The sequence below is a fragment of the Myripristis murdjan genome, chromosome 5, assembly GCF_902150065.1.
Source record: "Myripristis murdjan chromosome 5, fMyrMur1.1, whole genome shotgun sequence".
Classification (NCBI taxonomy): domain Eukaryota; kingdom Metazoa; phylum Chordata; class Actinopteri; order Holocentriformes; family Holocentridae; genus Myripristis; species Myripristis murdjan.
Genome location: NC_043984.1, coordinates 24,367,200 through 24,384,044, shown reverse-complemented (window position 1 = coordinate 24,384,044; position 16,845 = coordinate 24,367,200). Strand labels below are relative to the sequence as shown.

Below are 16,845 nucleotides of genomic sequence, written 5' to 3'. Positions count from 1 at the left end.
TGCTGTATTTCTATTTTACTATGAGGCTGATGAAAAGACAGACCTAATTTACACATTATTTGTAATTATGATTAAACCAAAATGAAATGTAGTAATACTCCTCAAGGTTTACTCACACCTTTTGTTTCAGGTTTGATCTAGAACAATATTGCAATAAAAGAAAATTTATATCTGTCCTTCCTCTTTCCACATGCTGTTTGTCCTTCCTTACAGATGAGTAGCCATGGCTAGCCTGCAGCAGGAATACCCCCTGGTCCTTGTGGGGATTCTGGAGGAGTTGGCTAATATGCGCCAGTGGCTCTCCTTCCAGGACCTGTGCCGCATGGTCAGCACCCGTTTTGATCTGGAGCATCTCATTGAGCTCAGAAGCTTGTTGTTTGCCGCTGCCAGCCGGGACCCCTGTTTCCCAGCCACTCTCTTCAGAGATCGCGTTAGCACCAGAGGTCTAGGGTTATCCCCCATAGGCGTGGCTGCTGACATTGTAACTATCTTCAATCTTATTCAGATGACGGGTGGGGCTGTCGATGACAGCCAACCAATGAGAGCTCAGACAGTCCTTCCTGTCGACCAATCCCCAGGGCCCCCTCTGCCTGGAGTCCACCAGCTGAGTTTTACTGGACAAGAAAGAGCACGCACCCACTCTGATTCCAGTGGCAAGCCTATAGACCAGAACTTGCTCTTCCCGAGATCAAATTATTCGATCCGCAAGAGAGCAAGTCTTCCCCCAGATCCCATCTCACTTGTGTCCTCTCCTCCAGCAAGAGCAAGGGCTGTGTCTTTTGACTGGCCTCACAACACACCTCTGTTCCCTGACGGTCAACTCCCCAGCCAGACTATGAAGAATATCTACCTACCGTTGGAGACGGACAGTGAGTCTAGCGGAGATTCTGCCCCCATGGAGGTGTTTGAAGCGGAACAAGGACCATCCGTTGACCAGAAGAGAAACGTCTTTAGGAAGGACTTCCATAACCAGCCCCCTCTCATACCCCAGGTGACTGTAAGCAGTGAGTCTCCTAGTCCCGGTAAGGGGCAGAAAGTATTTGACAATCGCAGCTTTGAGATGCTCACCAATCCTTACCCTTCACCCACAGCAGCCTTCAAGTCACCGGAGCATAGGGCCAAACACGAGAGCCTTGACGACCTACAGGACTCAACTTACTTTGGGCCCGGGTCTGTCCCAGAGTGGTCCCCTCGCCATCTCCAACCACCCAGGACCCAAAAACCCATCTGGGGCAGCAAGAGTCATAGTTTAGAGGATCGGGTAGGCCTTGACAGTATGGGGATGGGGATAGGCTCACCAGGGGGGCATCTCCCAAGACGATCATCCCCTGCCATTAGCAATCTGGGGGGGTCTTCGGGAGGGGAGAGTGGAGATAGTGGATTGCCAGGTGATAGCATGAAGGCTATGGGGACCCAAACAGACCCTCCAGACCCTCGGCGCCTCCGCAGCCTTGTCCACGCTGACCGTCTTTCCTTCATGACCTCGTTAGATGACCCTGAGTTTGGTGAGGATGACATCAGTGCCATCTTTCGATTCCTAGATGACATGAGTATGTGCGGTTCCACAGGAGTCCTGCACCCCAGTGATGGATCAGGGGCCATCAACCAGGACACCCCTGAGGCCAGACGTGGCCGTCTTGGCCAACTCCAAAGACTTTTCCACTCCCTGGAAAGCAGCGATGATGGGATGAAGGCTAGTGTCTGCAAGCTACTGCTCCGCATGAGCCAGATAGAACGACAGCTGGAGTCACTGACTGAGGTAAAGGCTGAGATTTCCCAGGTGCTGTCCGCTCTCCAGCGCTTGGATGAAAAAATCCAGCAGCCTATTGTTAGTGGTGGACGTGGCACAGGGGGACGATGGCTGGAGCCCCTCAGTGCTGGTGTCTCTTCCTTTAGCAGCCACCCTGTTACCCCTGCTTCTGAGACATCAGAGCCTCAGCCTCTGTCTGTATCTGGGCATCTGTTCCCAGGGATCAGCGCTAGCAGTCTGGACTGGAGCCGATGGAATACTCCAGGGAGCCAAACAGAAAGTGGCAGCAAAAGTCAGGGAGATACTAAGGGGGTCAAAGAGGGAAAGAAGGATGGATTATCTCGTCGTACCTCCAAATCCCAGCCTGAAGAGAAAAGTAGCTCAGATGCCAAACTCCCGAGCGTGTCAACCTCTGCAAGAGATTGGTCAGTGTCATTCTCAAAAAATAAAGAAGGCAAAACATTACATGGAAAAACGAGACAGGTACTGAACAAAAATGTGTACGCATGTATACTGTGTGAATGCATGTACGCTTGTATTAATTATAAATTATAAATGATATTGATGTTTCCCAGTGCATGGGTTAGACCTCAAGCTGGTGTTTTGTTCACTCTATATGTGATTAAGTGGTCAGTTGACAAGCTGGCCACAATACTTTGAATGCTGTCTGTTGAAACCTTTAAAGTAAATATAATGCTGTTTGGTCAGGCAGAGAATCAGAGCTCAGCTCAGGAATGTAAGTTCAAGTGCATGTTTGGAGGTTGTATTTGATTCGTTTTAGTAAAAATCGCCAAGTTCATCTGAGTTTTACTGCTTCATCCTATTGTTTATTGCATTACAAAAGTAGGAATTGTTACTATTAATACTTAAGTAGACCTTTATTTTCTCTTGTCTACTTTGTAGATGGACCAATCTAACAGCACGACTAACCTACTTTCCCAAAAGCGCCCCAGCCTGCTAGACCAGGTGTTTAACTCAGCCCTGTTCCGACAGAAGGACAGCAGTCTGACCGGTGGGCTGGCCTCTGGGAAGATTATGGACCCCAGAGTGGCTCAGGGCAGGGGAAGGCCCATCTGGACTGTGGATGACAGAGAGCCACGAATCTCCCCTTTGGATCTACAGGTAAACTTTGACCTCAGTAGTGCAACATGAGCCCAAAATGCTTACTTGCAACCAAATATATGTATGTTTTGTAAAATCTCAGTGAATGGTTTTATTCTAAAAGTTTTGTAATTCATGCATTAGGCTGCTCATGTGATGCAGATGTTATCAGTTCCCAGACAGCAGAGTTAGTAACTTTCACATGGGGTGTATAGGTGGGACAGGCCTACAGTATTTGCTGTACCAAATGCTAGAGGACTGCATCTTTGTAGGATGTTTTGAATCATCTTACCATAATTTACTCAGCAGACAATTAACTGTATGATCCAAATAACTGTATAGCCCTAGACTAAGAAATGCATGTTTAAGGAAAATCCATCCTAAACACTTCAACAGCGTGGGGAAAAAACAGCTGTTGGTGATGAACCTTCCATTTCTAGGTCCATTTTGCTGTTTGCTGGTGGTGCCTTGTTCTTATTCCTGTGGATAAGTGGCCAAACATTGATGATAATAACATCTTGTTGGGATATTTGCGATGCAGCTACAATTTAGCAGCAGAAAAATTGTCCGTGATTTAAAACGCCATTGGTAAACATCTGGTTTTGGTGTCAGATCTTCAGAATGAAAAAAGCAGTGGCTTTTTTGTATGCTCACTGTTTTGCACCAAAGTCCAACAGTGACACAGGGAGAAAACCATCACAGAATAGGCAGAGATAGCAATTTCTCCACTGACAGTAGCGTCAATAGACCAGAATGCAATGCCAACAACATGACATGCATTTTGAATAAGGGGGCACAGCATTCGATTTTTCATGACTGGAAATACTCACTCTGCCACTGTTACTATGTTATCACTATTGCAAATTCTGTTGCTCTTTTCACCTGCACTTGAACAGTTGTTCCCCAGTTGGCATTCTGGGAATTGTAAGAAATCAGTAACTAAGTAGAAGTACACAGGTATAAGGTTGAAGGAAAGTGAGTACAGTGCTTCATAATCCAATGAGGTTAATTTAGTTTCATTTTAGTCTCAGTTAATATACTATGTATATAAACAGTATAGTCTTCACATAAGAACATCCTAATACAACACTTAATGACAAAAAGCTCATTGAATGCACTGAATATTACAGATTCGTGATAACGGTGTAAGAGTATCTGTGGGTGGAATTGTCCTTTTAAATTTCCACAAAAATAAATGTTTTAGACCGAGACTGGGCTCAGTCCTCACAAGTCTGTGTCTTTTTTATGACATTATGTTTAATCCCCCAGGCCCAGGAGTCTCTGAACCCCAACAACATGGAGTTCTGGATGGAGGACATCTACACTCCAGGCTATGATGCTCTTCTCAGGCGTAAGGAGGCCACCCTCCGCCGGGTCAAGGCCTGCAAGTTGGCTGCGCTCATTGCCATCATAGTGATTGTCATTCTCATCATCGTCATTCCCATTTGCACTATGAGCTCATGAAGACCCACACATTGCCATCCAACTTTTTTTGCTTTTTCCTGAATTGTGTATTTGCTTTTCAGATTAATTTATAAGCAGTTAATTGCCATACCCAGTAACTTGCACACCACTGCTATGCTCTTTTTTTTTTTTTTTTTTTTAAATATATTTAGAGAAGCAAGACACAACAGGTGAGACACGCAAGACAGACTTTAAGTAAAATGTTTAAGTTTGGGTTAGTTTGGGTTATTTGGAAAGGGGCAGGGCAGTTATGGAATTCCTGTATGTATGTATGTGTGTGTGCGTACGCCACGCTCTTAAAACCCATGGATATCGGCAGATAAGGAAAGACTTGTTGTGGTGGCTGGGATAAGTTGTGTCCTGACACGTTTCTTCATGTAATACCATCAGGGATAACTAGAAAAATATGAGTAATTGACCTGCGACCTTTTTTACATCACAAAGTCTTTCCCTCATGCAGTTACTATGCCAACACATAAGTAATCCCCCAAACACCAAAGTATTGTTACATCATACTTCTGTTAATTTATTTAATAATTCTGTTCATGCTATTTATGTTCATACCAGTTTTCAAGAAGGATGGAGGTGTTGCAAAGTCTAATTTAATTTAATTTCTTCCTTTTGTCTGCTTTTCTCCGAAACACTGTTACAAATGCTTTGTGCATCAGCTTCAGCCTTAAGCACTGCCTGACTCTTTGTACTCTTTGATTTTTAGATGTTCTCTTGAGAACATAACAGGGCTTATTTCACTTCTATTTAAGGTTATTGTTTTATCAATATATATTTATTGTTTAACACATATGGGTACAGTTTAAAATAAGTATGGGATTTTGCCAAACAGATGCTTTTTTCTGATTTTAGCTGGAATGTTCGTATGTCTCATTTAAGCAATATGACACAGTGCTCAAACAAGCTTACATCAATAAAGGTAATATTTTATAGAAGGTTCCCTCCCATCATTCAAACTGAGAAATATTAAGTGTTTAGTTTTCTCATGAATGTGGCTGTGTTGTGGGGCGGAGTGTTTATAAAGTGTCAGGTTTCGTGAAATGAAAGATAAACATTTTTCTACCTTGCTGATGCTTCGTCCCTGGAGCACTGAAGGAGAGAGGGGGCCTCTTCCTGTAAACACTCTTTGAGTGGGATATTCCACGTGTAATCAAATTGATGGGATGTTTAAAGTGCACATATGCCCATTATCTTTCCACTAGTCTCACTTGGCCAGATCTGTATCTTCAACACCGTGCCAGATCCTTTCACATACCTGTGGACTATCAGCTGATTTGGCTGGTGTTCTTGACAGATGGTGAATGTAGTTTTGCGAGTGGTGTAACATTCCAGTTTGTAAGAGCATCCTATTGACTCATAGTTAAACTGATTTTAGTCATACTGTCAGTTTTATTTATAGATTTATTTGTTTATTTTTACAGTTAATGACCCAATAATAACTGGGTCATTTATTATAATGGTCCAGCAAATATGGGCCTTTGCAAAAGCTATGCTGGCCAGTTATAGATAAATTTACTTCTGTTCAACAATAGAAAAGCACTTTTGCCCTGCATGAGGAATACTATTCACCAAAGTGCATTGGAAGCAGAGGATGTCAGTTCAAAGAAAATACCAAAATGTTTGCTTCCTTTTTGTGCTTTCAGTACTTCAAAACTTCACTGATACAAATGTTTACAGGATGTGAAGAGGATGGGTGCTTTTTGCAACGCATCCTCCTAAGTAGATGTTTGTCTGCCAAGTGGTCCCCATGGGGCTGCTTGCCGATCCATTACCGTTCCAGTGCTACAGTTGGGGAACCCTAACCTTGTACAGTCAGCAAAATCTGGTGGTGCTTGCCTCTGAACCCTCTGTGCATTATGGCTTCCTACTACTTTTTCACTCCTGAGATGCAATTACGAAATTCTGATCTTGTGGTAGTATATATATATTAATAATATACAGATATGGCAACAAAAAAAAAACAAAAAAACGGTTGAACTCATTATTCAGGTGAAACACTGTCTTAAAGCTTGTTAATAATTAATATAAAATGATGTGCAGGTAAAACTGTGCTAGTATGTGATGTGCAAGGCTTTTTGCGTGTAATAAAAACATATAATAGTGCAGGTGAACTTTGACTTAAATTACCTGTTTGAACACAAGCAGTGCGGCAATGTGCCAATATGTTGTATAATAAACAGAGACCTAACTATGCTGTGTTATAATCATATGCTTGAAAACGTCAAGGTAAACAAAAAATAATTATCTCTTGCAAGAAACTGCTCTATTTTGCCAAATTAATTATTTCCTTTTTTTCTTTTCTTTTGTTGATACACTTGGTTGATGCCAAATTATACTTGCAGATAATTGTCCAGTCAGTCCAACAGAGGGCAAGCAGTGATTGGTGTAAAAAAGAAGTGTCTGGCAGTTAAATGATCCGTGACTGGAGGAAATGTATGTATCGAGATGAATTATTGATAAAGACAGGGAGCACATATTGACTGACAGATCCTATTATCTCAAATCAACTCTAATGGACCTGCAGTACTGAGGGAACACACACACACACACACACACACACACACAGACTGTTGTGGAGTGAAGTGTGATTGTGATGTTAAATCAGCCAGCCAACGCTCTGTAAGCTTGTATGCATTTAAACATGCAGATTAGCTCTCTGTTGTTAAATTATTTTATAATATATTAATATGTTATGGAGACATAAATGGTAAATTACTTGCAATAAATTTACTCATGATATGTGTGTGTGTGTGTGTGTGTGTGTGTGTGTGTGTGTGTGTGTGTGTGTGTGTGTGTGTGTGTGTGTGTGTGTGTGTGTGTGTTTGTGTGTGTGTGTGTGTGCGCGCGCGCCTGTTTTCCTCTCATTATAGCTCAGCAGAGCTGCTGCTACACCCAGATATGCCACCCATGGCTGATTAATGATGCTATGGGGTGCATCCCATGTGCCAAACCCACTATAAAAGCACACATATACACACTTATTATTCCCAGAGATCCAGGATTTCACACATAAGGTCACATGGTATCAACCTCTTTTGTGCTGAATACTCAGTAATAGAAAAAACTGTTCCACCTCAAGCAGCAACTCCTTCCCCATATTTTCATAAGTGTAACTCAGCTCACCATGGTAAGAGAATGAATAGTCAATAGTTTCAAAACTTAAGTCTACGTAGCCTAACAGAGTTATTGATTTCTCGAAGGACTTTACAGAACCAAAGGTTAGTGAAAATAAAATGACACCCCTTGACCTGAACCAGAACCAGCATAAAAAACAAACAAACACATAAACAAACAAACACATCAATGTTTTCATGTCAACCAGATAAAGATTTTGTTGCAGGAATACATTTTTGGTGTCAGTTTATACTCGGTGTTTATTATGCATTTGCTTATAGTGAATAAGAGGATAATACAGTAATTATACCGAATAAAATCTCAGTATGTTGAGGAACATCTGGAACCGCATCGAGGACTCCTGGCGGTCCCGGGACCCCAGTTTGGCAACCTCTGGCAACACACAGGGGAGCAGCTTCCTAATGTGCTGTTACACTGCCGGATCTCGTGGGGGCGACGTTGTGCTCTACCTCCTGCCTTAACAGGCGTAGAAGAAGAAAAGCGGCGCTGATTTTGAACTTTGAAGCAAGTTTTGGTACACAGGTGTGGCTCTCTCTCCTCTCCGAGCTCATGTTACCAACCTGAGGGCTTGTGAAAGCTTGCATCCCTAACTTTTGCTTTTAACATCGGCCGCCGGCATCGTTACATGTCAGCCAGGTGACTGCGCAGGTAAGTGTGTATTATTTTTTTTCTCCTCTTGTCTAGTGTAACAACAGTCAATATTAACCGGCTAGCTAACGTAAATGTTAGCATGTTCATACCTCGCTGAAGCAGTCAGGGTAGTTAGTCACGTTTTAAGTGCAATATTTGAAAGTACAGGAATTGTTTTGTTGCGAGAGTAAACGAAAAGTAATCAAAAAAGAGAGGACAACAAGTATAATGTTTTGTCAGACCGAAAATGTGTTGAATAGTACGTTAGTTTTATTTCCGCCAAGTGTTATTCAACTTGTATTTTTATATCAACGCTAACAGCATAGTGTGCCTCACAATACGGTTCACGGCAGGTTAAATACGGTACGGTTAGTATTATTTACCAAATGACCATTTCCCCTCTAACTTCACTAACCTAGCCTACAGTAGGACACCATGGAGTCGTCTGTGCTGAACCTGCACAACCAGTTCCAGAGTCTGAGGGCCCATGCAGACGTCCTGAATGAGGGCATTGAACCACGTGAGTTATTGCCAGTGTCTGTGGTATGTGTCACTTCTCCGTGAGCCTTGACAAAAGAGCCACTTGTGTCGGCTGCATCACGTTTGGTTCACTTTCTACTGTTTCCATTCCAAAATTATCAGCACTGGATGATGATTTTGTATGCAGAAGCAGCATTTAGCGTGCAAAGGCTGACAGGGCCAGACTACGGATGTTATGGAAATTGATGATGCAGCCTAAAACACAACTGGGGGCCAAAAGAGTCAGCGGGGCGCACTGAAATTTCCATGTCAAGTAGTGTAGATAATGGAGTGCATTTCCATATCAACTAACAGAAAGGCATTATTGTTCCTCTAGTCACTTTAGATCAGAGCACTCTTTCTTCTTGCCCCCTGTCTGAAAGTATTCTGTTTATTGCCACTGTAATGAAAACCAAGGAGACCTAATACACATTACCACTACAAAGGCATGGATGTGTTGTGCAAAGCAGAAGTGAAAAACAGTTTTTTTTTTTCTTGTGTTTTATTCAGAGTTCATCCAGATGGCGATGAACTTTGAGGAGTGCCGTAAGAAGTGGCTGCAGGTGGCTGAGGACCTGGGTGCCTGTAAGGAGGTGCTGGCTAAAGCAGAGACTGAGAGGGGAGCCCTAGAGGTCAAGCTAAAGCACGCTCGCAACCAGGTGGATGTTGAAATCCGACGTCGGCAGAGGGCTGAGGCAGACTATGAGAAGCTGGTTGGTACAACAGAGTTCATAGATTACATAGCATCACATAAAATTGCATAGCTGTTTAGTATCTGTGATGCGGCTGAGCAAAACAATTTTGTCCCATTGTTATGGCTTGGTGCATAGCTTTTCAGGAAAAGCAAAGAAACTGAGATTAATAAAGTCAATTTTCAGATGATACCAGCATCCAAATGCACTTAGTAGTTTTTTCCTCACTTTGATGAACATGGATCAGTGCTTGTTAAGGTCTGCATGAATCATGTTTCACTGATCATAAATTGGTCATTAATCATTATTAAATGTTGCCTATTCTGAATTTAGTGTTTCTTACTGTGTGTGTGCGTGTGTGTGCCTGCACCTATCCACCTGTTGATTCATGGCGATAGGAGCGCCAGCTGCAGCTGATCCGGGAGCTTCTGATCTCAGAGAACAACAGCAGCAGTGTCCATCTGAGTGAAGAGCAGCGCTCTGCGTTGGCCTTCCTCAGCGCCCACTCACAGGCAGCACAGGCATCTAAAGCTAATCTCAACTCCAGCCGCAGGTCAGAACCTCCAGCTAGAGGTCGAATCAAACTACATGTTCATTTAATCAACAAATCATCATCATTATCAACTATATCATCAATTCATCAAATAATATTTCATTTGTACTTACTTACTGGTTTCTATAGCTTTCAAGTGTGAGCACCATCTTGTCGCACTGTATCTAACCAGGTCTATGATGAGAGTGAAAGTCATCCCATGTCTGACTGTAGAGCTGTAGTTTACACTGTAGGGTATAGAGTTCAAAACTTGAAACATCAGTCCCCCAACTTAAGGAAATAATTCACCAAAACACAATGATGGGTTCCAGTTAGCTAGTGCTGCAAACAGGTGGGTAAAGTGCTGTTTCTTTCCTTCAGGTTAACCACCATTGATGAATCAGCCTCCTTGCTGTCAGACATCAGCTATGATCAAACAGATGACTCTCTGGTATGTAAAATCCTCTTTTCTGCACTGCAACAGTAACCCACAGATTCAGGGATGCAATGCAGAATTTATTTTGTGCTGTATATTTGGCCTAGAGTTTGGCTGATAATAACAAAATAACCCTTTTGGAGCTTTCTAAACCCATTATAAATGATGTTACACTTGAATGTAGTTTTGCTAATATCACAAATGGTAGCAACCATTTACACTGCTTTAATTTATTAAATAAAAAATAGCTGTAACATATGGTCAGATTTCATTTCAAAAGCTAAAAATAAAATAGAACGAGAGACATGTCTGCAGTCTAATTGATCGCTGCGCAAATAGAGAAAGTAGTGGGGCAACAATGTTCACTGTGAGATGCCACTCTTACAGATCAGGCTTTTAAGTAAGCCTCTGCTCTCCTCCTTTTTCTGTAGGACTGGGACACCTCTGTGATGAAGAATGTGAGACTGCGGAAACGCCAGAAAAGAGTGAGTTGTGCCTTTCAATACATTTTGTTAAGATGTCTCCATGCTCATACTCATCATGATTAAATGCTTGTGAGATGGTTTGGGATTAGGATTAGAGCATGTAACTGGTTTCAGTCCTATATCTTTACACTTGAATACATGTAAGGTTTGCTATTTAGTCAACAGTCCCTCAGTAGTGAGGTGATGAGGAAGTTTTAAATTACTTTTTCATCCACAGCGCTCCTCCAGAAAAATTTTGGAGGTTCCCCCACAGGCTGTGAAAAAACCTCGCTCCACTGGACGCACATCAGAGAGGGTAATACTGACCTCTGGAGCTGGCTATGCCCTATAACATTGTTATCTAAAACAGCAATCTTTGTTTGTAAACACAGTTTTGGTCATAATGTCACTTTGTTGGAAGATCTGATGATTAAAATAACTGCAATATTTTGTTTAACAAACTGAAATAAGCATTTGTTTGCTGAATTTGTATGAATTTACTTGTTTCATATAATTCAGATGAATGAGTCTGTGGTTGCCAAGACAACCATCACTGTCCCTGTCAATGGTGGTCCTGTGGAAGCTGTGTCCACCATAGAGACAGTGCCTTACTGGACACGCAGCAAGAGGAAGAGTGGTGAGAATATTCTTGACCTTTTTATTTTACTCCTGTAGATGGAAGTAGGGTATATTCCCAAAATCAGGATTAGAAACTTAACCAGATAACTGGAAAAGTTTTTGCTTTATCCTGTTTATAGTGATTTGAGTCTGTAAAACAAAACCTGAATGTTAGGTTTAGGAATATGATTCAGTTATCCATGTTGATGATTGCTAATAATAAACAAAATTTAAGAAGATATTTTAAACGCTTTTTAAAATTACCTAGCTAACTTTCTAATCCTGCTATGTGGAATATCACCCTGACCTCACTAAGACCAATTTAACAAGGATATTGTCATGAAATATAACTGAAGTAAGCTGACTAGGAAATAATAATAATATTTCAAAACATGGTTGAAATAATTTTGCTGTTTAGTCGCTACGCTGATATTGGACTTTGATCAACATTTGATTGTGCCCGTAGCTGCTCCAGTGTGGGGTGACACAACCACTACTGATCAATCTGAGACTACCAGCGAGGCTCCCAGCACACCAGCCACAGAAGCGCCGCCTCCATTTAAAACCCCCAAAGCCAATGGGAATGGAAAGAAACACCAGTTCATCCCCAAAACAGTATGGCCACACACTTACCATGGACATCCGGCTTTACAAGTTTCAACTATATCTTTGCCTATGTATCTATTAGCTGGATCAGTGTGTTGAGGTGCACTCAGTAAATGTCATCTGGTTGCCTCGGGTGCTGCCCAGACTTACTTACGTCTTTCTTGCCCCCCTCACACCAAGGTGATCCGGTCAGAGTTCTGTGTACCATGTGGGCGAAGAACCAAATTTGGTAAGGTGTACCTACGGTGCCAGGATTGCAGGGTTGTGACCCATCCGGAGTGTCGTGACCGTTGCCCCGTGCCATGCAACCCTATTGCTATTAGCACCCCCATCAGGGATGCAGAGGTACTACACCTTTTTGTGCCACATGGAATGCTGTCATACACTTGTTTTGATTGATTGAACAACTGATTAATGTGTCCTGTGTGTAGAGCACCCTGGCTGACTTTGCTCCAGACACCGCCCCCATGATCCCAGCCCTAGTGATCTACTGCATAAAGGAGATTGAACACAGGGGACTACATGAGGTGAAACTGGCTTTATTCAAGTCATGGTTTTCCTGCTGACTTCATGTTGTACACTGTCGGAAATCATTTCAGTCTAATTCAATATCTCATGCATACAAAATATCACAAGCAGGGCCAGTTTCTCAATTGTTTTCCTTGCCACAGGTCGGCCTGTACCGTATCTCTGGCACCGAGCGCTTGGTCAAAGAACTGAAGGACAAGTTACTTCGAGGGAAGACTCTGCCTTCCCTTAGTAAAGTAGAGGACATCAATGTCATTACAGGTGTTCTCAAAGATTTCTTAAGGAATCTTCCGGAGCCACTGCTCACCTTCCACCTCAACAAAGCCTTTATGGATACAGCTGGTTAGTTCATCATATTTAAAATTAGTCCTTCATAGAGGATTGATATAAGCACACAGTGGTCATTTCTTGTTAATGTGATAGTTTACGTCTGAACGATATTCTACACAAAGAGTTTGGCTTTAAATTGAATGTTTATATTAAAGAAGCCATTGCTTCTTTAAGAGAAGAGAGGGAATCAGGATGTGTATCATGATTATTTGTAATTTCCTCCCAGAAATCCCGGATGACGACAACAGTCTAGCCATGTTGTACCGGGCCATCAGTGAGCTGCCCCAACCCAACCGAGACACCCTGGCCTGCCTGATGATCCACCTGCAGAAGTAAGGGATTTTCATAACTCCACATATCAGAAATGAAACGTTTGTTGTAAATAACTAAATGTGGACCAGGAGGAGAGGTTTCAAGATGCCTTAAAGTGAACAAGAACAAGACTGTTTATGCTAAGTTCACACTACATGATTGTAGTCCTGATTTTTCCACTCGACAACAGTTTTTGGAGATCACTGATAAAAGCCCCAGATCAAAGGCAAAAAGCATTTGCTTGCAACTCGGCATTTGATCACTATGTGTGAACCAAAAGGCTTCCTAATGAATTGCAGACATCCAAAAGATATCAAGCAGGCTAAATATCTGGACCTGTGTAAAAAGTCTTGTGACTGGCAGTGAGGATGGTAACAAGCTACAGCCATGAGAGTGCAATACAACGGGTGAGGGGAAACCTGGGGGAGGGTTTGTAACACTTGTAACATGACAACATCAATGAGCATGGCTTGTTGCAGCCCAATCTCACCCATATTCTTTTCTCTTCCTTCCTTGTTTTTTCCCCTGCAAATCAGTGCATAAACAACTTGGATCACTAATTTCTTGTGGACATCCATTTTTGGAAGAAAAAAAAATCCTGTTGTGCATGGTATTGCGTAATTTAAAATGTCACTTCTTGCATGTGTTTCAAAATGTAGTTTGGAGACCAAATAGACTCGGCACGAATTCCTCCCGGTGAAAGACCCTGTAATTTGTGACTCCCGGTCCCCAATTAGTCATGTAGTGTGCAAACAACGACATAAAGATTTCCAATTACGAGACAGAAAGTTGTGTAGTGAAGAGTACAGTGACTTTGAAAGTCATGTAGTGTGTGCTTGGTGCTAGCTACATTGAACTGTTTCTCCCTACTCTCTGAGGCATCTGTACTCCAACCCATGATATGTTTATTTACTCTGTGTCCAGAGTAAATAAATTAATCTAAATTTGAAATGCAGAACAAGTTAGCTTTTTACCCTGGTAAAGACTTAATGAAATGTCCTCTTCTTTGTATTCCCAGGGTGTCCCAGTGTGTGGATACCAAGATGGATGTGAACAATCTGGCCAGAGTGTTTGGCCCTACCCTTGTGGGTCATGCCGTTCCCAACCCAGATCCCATGACCATTCTACAAGACACCAGCAGACAGCCAAGGGTGAGAGATTTTGATTCATCTTAACACACAGTATAAATCAATGAACTTCCATAGCGCTTAAAAATAACTGCTCCACTTGTACACTGTGTTCACAGCACTAGTTAGTATTTCTAAAGTAGCACAGAGTGTGAATATTGATCCTGGACCTATGTGAATGTGAACTGAAGTTTATATTGCCATGGGACCAGACCTTGTAGTCAAATTCAAGACTTCTTCTCTTCGCATTGGTTTGACCACAGATCCTGGATTTGTTTCTGTTCCCAGATCATAGAACGCTTGCTGAGTATCCCATCAAGCTATTGGAGCCAGTATGCCCATCCAGAAATAACAGCCATGGACAACGCTCAACATATGAATACCCCAGACCACAAAGGTACAACCACAGAGAGGACAATAAAGTAACCAAAATTTTCAAAACATTGCCACACAATGGTTAGTAGTATGGGATTAAAAGTACTTATTACTTTTTAAGAATTATAGTTAAAACACAGACCACCCCCAGTGTTTTGGACCAGAGCTCCTCACTTGTTCCATAATACATAATCTATCAAGGAATCATTCTGGTCTGCTAATAATAACTCTAGGGAAATTTTAAAGCCTTAGCTCAAACACAGCAAATCATAATCCTGTTGAACTGGTTGAAGCTTTTGTCATGAATGATTCTCTAGTGAGCATTTTGGGACCAGTGACCACTCCAGAGCGCATGATGACCAAAACACCCTCCTCCAGCTCGTTGTCCCAGCGCATGATGCAAACCCTCTCCAGCACCACCATGTGAGTGCGCGCACACGCACACGCACACACACACACACAGTCACTCACACTCAGTCATTCACACTCATTCTCTTTCTTTGTGTCCCCTTACTCTGATTATACAAACCAGTATTTACTTTTTTTCTCACTCTAAGCACAGCACTTTATAGTTAAATTAATCTTATTAAACAGAAATAATTCACTATCTGCCCCCTTCCCATCCCCTAGATTTGGGAGCAAGAATAAACCTTCAACTACCTCCAGTCGCCAGGTCAGCTTCTTCGCTTCTCCACAGCTGAAGTGATGGCAAAAAGAGACTCACCTGTAATGTAATTTTTGATTATTTTCTGCAATAACAGACAGTTTTATACATTTACATAATCGTGTGGTGAAACTAATGTGCAATTTTAGCGTTTAACCATTTTATAACACTGTCTTTTGTATTCCTATTGTATGTAATAGCCTTTTTCTTGATTTTTCCTTTGAAAAGAGATGCATGCATTATATGTATTTTTTATTTTATTTTATTTTATTTTTAAATCTTTGATTACTAATGACTTTCACTGACCAAAACTGTAGTAACATCTGTGTGACTGTGATAAGGTTGTAAGGGCTTTATGACCAAATCTAATTAAGGACCACTGTCTGCTATTTTGTGTTGAAGATGATGAAGGTCCAACTTGGCATTCCTTGGTATTAGTGCATCTTTAGTCCTGTGGTTATCACCGCAGAGACAGAGGTGTTCTGTTTGTGACTCTGGTTGCCTCATCATTTTCTGGGAAACTCCCATCTTATGTGTTTTTGTGATTTTTACCTCTTGTTCTATATTTATGTTGATGTGAATCTTGTATGATGGCAGATAAGGTATGCAGATCATAACAGTTTATAATATCTGGTTATTTTTTACAGCTATGCAATGTGAACACTGACACTGAATGAGAATTGTCTTGCATTTTGCACTCTTTTCTGTAGGACCATCCTTGTAGATGTATTTTCTGCCTGAGAATATATACCACAAGAGGTTGCCATTGCACCATTTTTGATATGTTAGCCTTTACTAGCCCATGAAGAGAATTTATTTAATGTACTGATCCTGTCAGTATTACTGGCACCCCTTGTGCTGATAAACAAACAATCATTTGAAAACTAATTAAAGGGGATTACCACTCAGTTTAGATTTTTTATTATTATTATTATTATTATTATTATTATTATTATTATTCTTCTTGCTGAAGACAGTCCAGTTAACATTTTACTATTTTCTCCCCAAGCCAGAAACTAGGGACCTGAGATTCAAACCTGCAGGTCACAAATCTGACGTTATTGCATAAATTGCGAACGGTAGATTGTTAGTCATAGACCTGCACAGTTTTTGAAGATATGTAATCATGTGGGAATCTTTTCTACAGTTACATTATCAGTAATGATCCAGATACTACTCTTCTTCCCACCATCACCATCAGCACCTCACCTTCGTTATCTCCGGTTCTTACATTTTGACAAGAGAAGTTAATATGTACAATTATTACTTCTTAAGGGGGGGAGAAACTGTTCATGTTGACAAATACAGATTCACAATATTTACCTATAATACCATATACGCTATGCTAACTAACAGGGAAATGTGCGTAGTTTGAGGTTTAAGACTTTTCAAGCACTGTATTGTATGAATCTTTATATTACATCTTTTATAATGTATGGCTCTATTTCTGCAGTGAAATATGCCTAACTGATGATCATGTGGACTGAATTAAGATGCATTGCTTGAGCTCAAATAAGATCACACAAAAGTCCATGGTTGAGCTAAAAATAAAA

The 16,845-nt window shown here is 41.5% G+C and overlaps 2 protein-coding genes across 2 annotated transcripts; both read left to right on the top strand.

Annotated features, from left to right (window-relative positions):
- The first annotated feature begins 223 nt into the window (after positions 1 to 223).
- On the top strand, positions 224 to 4,315 carry LOC115359790 (major intrinsically disordered Notch2-binding receptor 1-like). Its single transcript, XM_030052420.1, has 3 exons — positions 224 to 2,233; positions 2,654 to 2,872; positions 4,121 to 4,315. Exons 1-3 carry the CDS (start codon positions 224 to 226, stop codon positions 4,313 to 4,315), a joined length of 2,424 nt encoding a protein of 807 aa, XP_029908280.1.
- Positions 4,316 to 7,947: 3,632 nt separating this feature from the next.
- LOC115359959 (rac GTPase-activating protein 1-like) lies at positions 7,948 to 16,053 on the top strand. Its single transcript, XM_030052668.1, has 17 exons — positions 7,948 to 8,107; positions 8,509 to 8,609; positions 9,119 to 9,321; positions 9,699 to 9,853; positions 10,214 to 10,283; positions 10,700 to 10,753; positions 10,971 to 11,048; positions 11,252 to 11,369; positions 11,817 to 11,965; positions 12,137 to 12,301; positions 12,388 to 12,483; positions 12,628 to 12,826; positions 13,041 to 13,146; positions 14,145 to 14,277; positions 14,542 to 14,650; positions 14,946 to 15,051; positions 15,259 to 16,053. The coding sequence occupies exons 2-17, from the start codon at positions 8,525 to 8,527 to the stop codon at positions 15,332 to 15,334; spliced, it is 1,902 nt and encodes a 633-aa protein (XP_029908528.1). The 5' UTR covers positions 7,948 to 8,107; positions 8,509 to 8,524; the 3' UTR covers positions 15,335 to 16,053.
- Positions 16,054 to 16,845: the final 792 nt, after the last annotated feature.

Coding starts and splice junctions, on each gene's coding strand:
- LOC115359790 (XM_030052420.1), top strand. CDS start 224: ATGGCTAGCCTGCAGCAGGAATACCCCCTGGTCCTTGTGGGGATTCTG. Junction 2,234..2,653: donor TACATGGAAAAACGAGACAG/GTACTGAACAAA, acceptor TCTACTTTGTAG/ATGGACCAATCTAACAGCAC. Junction 2,873..4,120: donor TCTCCCCTTTGGATCTACAG/GTAAACTTTGAC, acceptor TTAATCCCCCAG/GCCCAGGAGTCTCTGAACCC.
- LOC115359959 (XM_030052668.1), top strand. CDS start 8,525: ATGGAGTCGTCTGTGCTGAACCTGCACAACCAGTTCCAGAGTCTGAGG. Junction 11,370..11,816: donor ACGCAGCAAGAGGAAGAGTG/GTGAGAATATTC, acceptor TTGTGCCCGTAG/CTGCTCCAGTGTGGGGTGAC. Junction 14,278..14,541: donor ACACCAGCAGACAGCCAAGG/GTGAGAGATTTT, acceptor TTCTGTTCCCAG/ATCATAGAACGCTTGCTGAG.